The following is a 7,500-nucleotide window of genomic DNA, read 5'->3' on the forward strand; positions in this document are numbered from 1 at the left end:
AAGCTAAGCCAAATGCTCCCTACATCCTTTATTTTTGTGCAGCCAACACTCTACTGTCCCAAACAAACATACACACACACACACGCACACGCGCACGCACACACACACACAGACACACACACACACAGAGACACACGCACGCACATCCACACACAGACAGACACACATACACACACACACATACACACTGTATTACTGTATTGTGACTCTTTGTCACAGTCCAGTGCCATTAATGAGTGGAAACAGACCAGGGGAAATAACCGCATCCAAAATATCCCTGGCCAAAGCCCCATCTAAAACAGTACTAGTGCGCTCAACAGGCTGCTTTCCAGAGGCTGCTTCAGTGATACTCCGAAGCGTGAGCTTCCCACACAATTCCATTTTAGCCACATTCCATTTCAGGCACACAGGCCTCAGTTGTTCCGCACACAATAGCTGAATCACTGGCCATTACTAATCCCTCACAAACTCAGCCATCTTCATTGGGGACAGAGGGAATGCTGGGAGGCCCATTTGGGGTGTGGGGGGACAGGTTGGAGCAGGCACCCCATTACTCCTCATTAGAACCAGTCTGTATGGTCAACAACCATTATTCAGATCAGACACGTGTGTTTGCAGTCCAGCCCACACATACAAAAAGCACACTTCCATAGAAAACATATAGACTCTCGCTCACACTCTCTCTCTCACACACACACACACATACACACACCCAAATAGACACAAACACACATACACACACACACACCTCTCTTTCGCGCACATACACACACTGCTTTTTCCAGTTGACTAAGTCCGGCTGACCCTTTTGGTGAAATAGGTAGATTACTGTGCAGTGATGGTACCCCCGCTCACCTGTGCAGTGATGGTACCCCCCGCTCACCTGCTAAAACAGGTAGATTACTGTGCAGTGATGGTACCACCCGCTCACCAGGTAGATTACTGTGCCTGTGCAGTGATGGTACCCTAGCTCACCTGGTAAAACAGGTAGATTACTGTGCAGTGATGGTACCACCCGCTCACCAGGTAGATTACTGTGCAGTGATGGTCCCCCCCGCTCATCAGGTAGATTACTGTGCAGTGATGGTACCCTAGCTCACCTGGTAGTAGTAGCCATTGTCTGTCTCATAGGCGTGGGAGTCCACGTGTGGCGTCCCCAGAGCTGTTTTCAGGATCTCTTCACAGCCTAGAACAAACACACACACAGGTAATATGGATTACGGACATTTAACAATGGCAGAGCCTAAACACATTTTTGAACATATCAGTCTTAGAATAAAATGCCAAGTGCTTGGGGGAACATCACATTTTTAGCCATGAAAAAAAGACACGCATATAAAGTCATATAAAGCCTCTTGTTGACATAAGTGTACTGGAATGGGCCATTTGGCCATTACTGTGAAGATGCATAGGCTGTTGCCATAGCAATTACACAAAGCGCTGATAATACATCACCTTAAATGCATTTCACACTTCATAATTACATTGTATAGCTTGCTTAATTAATCTGTCTAATTCGGTTTTCACTTTTTTTTTATTAGTCTTAGTATTAAATGTTCAGGCCCTGGTCTCCGTAAAGCACCTTGAGAAAATGTCATTGTTTTGGCACAATATAAATAAAATTGAATTGAATTGAATTAAATTAAATGTGCACACCATGCGAAAATAAAGGGCCATCTAAAATCCTGCCCTTCTATGTCTATCCTAGAGTGAAGAGACAACCTGCTGGGGCACTGCCATTACTGCGGACGGTTTATCTTCATTCCAGTCGTGACAGACATTTGGGTGCTTGAGCCATTTTGAGACATGGCTGCTTGTCATAGATAAATGCTGTGCTTACTGAGCTCTCGTGGGAAATGGCTGCGGATATGGCAAACAGGTCTGAAACACTTGGACCAGCGCAGGCAATTTACCCCTATCAAAATGTCTATCTGCGTTAAGAGAAGATGTCCTCATTCATGTCATCAGTGGTCTGTTTTTCAGTTTTCATTTTCAGTTCATGACGATATAAATATACTCTACTTTTAAAAGCCCTCGCTGAGTTCTCCCAAATTGAAAGAGAGGCCTGACCATGTTTTAGAAAATGGACTGCCTAATACTGTAAGAGGTTGCACGCTGTTCAAAACAACCATCATGGACTCTTCCTCCATGTTCCCGAGGTTTATGCGTACACACAGCAAGGGGCTCACAACCCCACGAGTGGCTGTGCTGGCAGGAAACGTCATGAATTAGTGATGCTCAGGGAGGTGTTGTGGGAGGACTGTATGGGGAGCAGACACACTCACAGCTCCAGAAATAGATGGAGAGAGAGAGAGAGAGAGAGAGAGAGAGAAAAAGCAAGATAGAGAAGAGAGATGAGGTACAAGCTCACAACACCACTTGGCGATCACGTGACCCGCCGAAGTGGGCCAGTGTTCCGTTTGCCTCACAGAACATTCCGCCAGGGCACGTAGCCACTGCAGGGAATCTACTGGTGCAAATATCTTCACCTGTTTCTCTCTCTCTCTCTCTCTTTCTCTCTCACTCACACACACACAAACACGTACACACACACACACACACACACACAGGTGGATAAGGACTGGACTAGTGACAAGTGAAGGTTAGAATCCAAAAAGGAAAGGGGCCACAGGACAGCTTCCATCTGTCTTCTAAAGCAAAGAAACTAAAACCATGGGGATAAAAACATGTTATGTAGGACTGAGACCTGCAATAACAACAGCAAATATCAATGACATGACTGCGGTGAGTATCAACGAGTATGTAACAAAAGACGATCATGATATTGATGATTACAATAATGAAGATGATGAGAATGTGCAGGTGAATGATAGGGAACGTGTTGATGGTGGAGTGTGCAGTGTGTCTCCTTACTGAGTGAGTGGAGTGTGCAGTGTGTCTCACTACTGAGTGAGTGGAGTGTGCAGTGTGTCTCCTTACTGAGTGAGTGAGTGGAGTGTGCAGTGTGTCTCCTTACTGAGTGAGTGAGTGGAGTGTGCATTGTGTCTCCTTACTGAGTGAGTGGAGTGTGCAGTGTGTCTCACTACTGAGTGAGTGGAGTGTGCAGTGTGTCTCCTTACTGAGTGAGTGGAGACTGCGTACTCTTGGGCTCTCTGCTTCATGAGGCGAGGAGGTCACTGGAGGACACAGGAGACCTGCTGGACAGCACACAGCTCTCTGGGCACTCCGCCCGAGGCCTGGCCAATGTCTCCCCCGCCTCCAGTCCCCCGCCTCCAACCTCCCTCAACCTTCCTCAGCTCAGAAGCTGCCACCACTCTGCCAGGACCCTTGCCAACCTCTGCCTTGCACCATTCTGTATCCACCCCCCCCGCCAGACCGCGTCTCTGACTAATCCCCACCCTGCCCAGTGTTTGGGAGATGTAATTCCGAGCAAGCCTCATTTGATCATGCAGTGTCTCAGTCTCAGTCTCAGTGACTCATGACTTTCCTTCTTCATCTCCAGCTGTCCATACACAACAGGCTTTAGCCTAGCATACAGGCAGCAAGGCAAAAACACGAAGGGAAAGGGGGAATCTGTGGAGACAGGGGCGTCGCAACAGGGGAGAAAAAGCAGACAACAGCCTGGGTGAGGAGTTATGGGGCCCATGCTCAGACTTTTGCTTGGGGCCCCCAAGGTCCCCAGAAAGGCCCCTGTGTGGAGCGAGCAGTAGCATCCCACACAATGTAGGGGTCCAAGTGCCCATGGGGACCCGCGTTTGAGTCCAACCCACGGCCCTTTTCCCAATCTCACTCCCTATCTCGCTCTCTCCCACCAATTTCCTGTCTCTCCACACTTTCCTATCTAAATAAAAAAAGACTTTAAAAAAGGAGAAAGGCAGGCGGAGGTGAAGTTCCCACATGCAGACTGGCATGGATGGCGGGTACAGAGGCGGTGGCATGGGTGGCGGGCACAGAGGCGGTGGCAGCTCTCGGAGTTCAGGCATTTGGCAGGAGCAGGAAATGTCCGGAAACGAGGAACGGGTCACCGGACTCTGAGTTTGCTCAATGAGAGCAACCAGCCATGGACCTTTTGTTTTGGGAAAATGAGACTAACACACCACACCACACCACACCGCACTTGGCTTTGGTCTCAGATGATTCACAGACTAAATTCTGTAGATACGAACAACGGCCGGCAACACGGCAGAATAGCTTTCACATTTGATTTGGTTGCCGAGACAAAAATGAACATAATCAGCATTTGGTTTCGGCACAAAAGAACATTGTAAGTTGCGCTCATGAAAGAAAAGAGGGAAAAACGAAAAGAAAAGAAAGAAAAATGTGTTATTGGTTTGATTACAAACCTTACTGAGCTCTACAGCTAAGTCTGGATGGGCTTGTTGACAAAGGGAGCACTATGTTCCAGGTTTAGTCGCTGACAGCAACGACTCAAAGCAAGGTTTCCTAATGAGGGGGAATGAGGACTAGCACATGAAAAAGCAGAGATTAGCATTTTAATATGGCTTATGGGAGAGGGGCAGACACACACTCATAATGTTTAATCTACTAAGCATCATCCCCATAACCATAAAAAGCAATCATGGCTGCCTCGAGACTGTCTGCGGACGGTAGAGCTAGAACTTAACATACACAAATCCACTGTGACATTCACAGTGACATTTTCTAATAATCTCCTTCCTCCTCTACTTTCTCCAGAACATCTCACTGCCTCTTCCTCTCTGGAGCTACACAATTAGCCCTCCTGCTAATGGCTCTGAGCACCACTGAGTGGGTCTGTGGTTAGCTTTCCCCATTGCTAATCCTGAATCTGTAGACAGCTGTAATTAGCCATTCGTAGGCCCTGTGTATGCTATTGTCTGTAATCTGCAAGACATCTAATTTTCTCTCTCCCCCGAGGCTATTTTAGACCAAACGGCTACTACTTTCTTCTATATCTGGGGCTGAGGCCGACTGGAGAAAGTGCTGATAATTGTAAACTCTGGAGCGGATTCAGTAAGGCTAAGCCACGATCCGCTCGAGCATCATCAGCTTTGCTTTCTGGATAGCCACCACAGACTAGACAACTAGTTTTGGAGTCATCTTCAAATTCATTTTGATGTTACAAAGTTAAGTGAATGACAGATTACCACACCTATTGTTTCCCACTAGCCATCATGGTAATGCACTATGCAATCCTGTGGTCCTAAACGTAACACCCTGAGAAAATGTAAAAAAAAGCTTTTCAAAACACATCGTCAATTATATCGCCAAAACACACCAGTTAGCATGTTAGCAAACTTTTATCAGTGCCAACAAGGCTGTTTGCCTTTGAGGTAGTTAGCCAACTACTGTTAGACCGAAACTTCTCACTGTTGCTTAAACTCTTAATCTTCCCTCTCTTCACCTCTGCCTATTCTCTCCATTATTCCTATTCTCTCCATTATGCCTGTATGGGGACAAGATGGCTCTGACACTGTGGATTTTGCCCACTAAAACAGCTACCTGATGGGCTAAAAAAGACTCGACGTGTCCTGGCGCAAGCATTTTTCCGGGCGCTTTGTCACTGAACAGATCAATTGTCCTGTTGAGGTACCGCTGCACTTTGGCAAGTCCTTATTTTTCGAAGGGCCAATGTGGAGTGTGACGCTTCAGGCAGGCACTTTGTTACAGGGACCATCCATTACACAATGGCCACAAAGTAAGTTGCAGAGGGCTTTCACTGACTGGAAAAATTGCTTTTTTTACATCCATTAACTAAAATGGAAACCACTGACACATGTCATACCAGGCTTTAAATATGTGCTTGCCTCAGCTTATATCCCCTAAAAACCTACGACACACACACACACACACACACACACACACACGCACACATACAGATAGACAGACACACACACAAACACAAACACACACACAGATGTGTGCACACACACACACACACACACAGACACGCGCACACACACAGAGCACACCCACACACCCACACACCCTAATAATGGCCTCTACCTGTGAAATCCTCTACAGCAGGAGTCTTCAGTATTTGAGAATGTGAGGTTGGTAAGAGAGTGGCAAGACCCTGCATTCCTTCTAGGCGTAAGCATAAATATTCATACGCTGATAAGCCTGTTGACACACGTTTAGAATAGCTTTGATCCCTACCACGACGACAGATTAACTGTATTAATCGCCGCTCGCTACGAAAAAGCCCCTCAGCTCTCAAGCCACCCACTCTCACCTTTGATGGCGAATACTCCATGGCAGAAATCTTTGAAGTTGATCCTGCCGTGTGCATTCGGATCCAGATACTTGGCAAACTTCTTCACCTGAGAGAGAAAGATAGAAGAGTCAGCATAATATTTTACCTCCCTTTTCAAGCACGGGTTTTAATAGTTCAAATAAAACAGATGACGTGTTGTGTGGGCTGAATTTGGCTTTTTTGCAGCCAAACGGCATAACACAATCTGGCAATCTTCATGATTAATCAGCCTGAATGACTCAGAGGTGCCTGCAAACAAACAAGCGATGGGAACAGGACGCATATTTTTCAGCATGTAGGATGTGCAACCACATAACGCCTGATTATATAACGTGTGAAATACACCCTGGACCTGTTAATATGCAGTGGGGAACACAACTAACTGCTTAATCAGAAAAAAACAACACAGAAAAGTAAATAACAAATGTGTTGTTTCATGTTTTGTTTTATTTCAACTTAAAATGTTTAAGGTTCCATGTGACTGTAGGTCAACCTTGGTGATTCGGAGCACATTGGAACACACGTCAAAGGCCAGATGGATTACATCTGATCTGGTGATCCACTAATTCATATTCAAACTGGATTCTGTGATCCGCTAATACATATTCGAACTGGATTCTGTGATCCGCTAATACAAACTGGATTCTGTGAGCCTCGAATTCATATTCAAACTGGATTCTGTGATCCACTAATACATATTCAAACTGGATTCTGTGATTCGCTAATATGAACAGGATTCTGTGGTCCGCTAATTCATGGTCAAACTGGATTCTGTGATCCGCTAATTCTTATTCAGACTGGATTCTTTGATCCGCTAATTCATATTCAAACTGGATTCTGTGATCCGCTAATTCTTATTCAGACTGGATTCTTTGATCCGCTAATTCATATTCAAACTGGATTCTGTGATCCGCTAATACAAACTGGATTCTGTGATCCGCTAATTCATATTCAAACTGGATTCTGTGATCCACTAATACATATTCAAACTGGATTCTGTGATCCACTAATACATATTCAAACTGGATTCTGTGAGATGACAAGGCTGTGTCAACACCGATCACAGAGGCATCCCTCACTCCGAGTAAGAGCCTGTGTGAGCTTAAGTGGCCATGCATTATGCATCACTGAGGAGGAATTATTCATAACAGTCCAGAATACAGAGATAGAGAGGGAAGAGGGAGAGGGAGAAAACAGAGAGATAGAGACTGGGAGGGAGAGATGAAGAGGGAGAGAAGGAGATGGAGTGAGAGCGGGAGATAAAAAGAGAGATGGAGGGAGGGAGAGAGAGGGAAAGAGAGGGA

The 7,500-nt window shown here is 45.9% G+C and overlaps 1 protein-coding gene across 1 annotated transcript in view; it reads right to left on the reverse strand.

Annotated features, from left to right (window-relative positions):
- The window catches only part of rab11fip4a (RAB11 family interacting protein 4 (class II) a), a 64,323-nt gene that overhangs the window by 47,586 nt on the left and 9,237 nt on the right, over positions 1-7,500 (reverse strand). Inside the window, exons 2-3 of the mRNA XM_012827165.3 lie at positions 6,176-6,263; positions 1,101-1,186 (exon numbers count right to left, since the gene is read on the reverse strand). Of these exons, the coding sequence (XP_012682619.1) occupies positions 1,101-1,186; positions 6,176-6,263 (174 nt within the window). The remainder of the gene's footprint in view (positions 1-1,100; positions 1,187-6,175; positions 6,264-7,500) is intronic.

The sequence above is a fragment of the Clupea harengus genome, chromosome 1, assembly GCF_900700415.2.
Source record: "Clupea harengus chromosome 1, Ch_v2.0.2, whole genome shotgun sequence".
NCBI classification, from domain to species: domain Eukaryota; kingdom Metazoa; phylum Chordata; class Actinopteri; order Clupeiformes; family Clupeidae; genus Clupea; species Clupea harengus.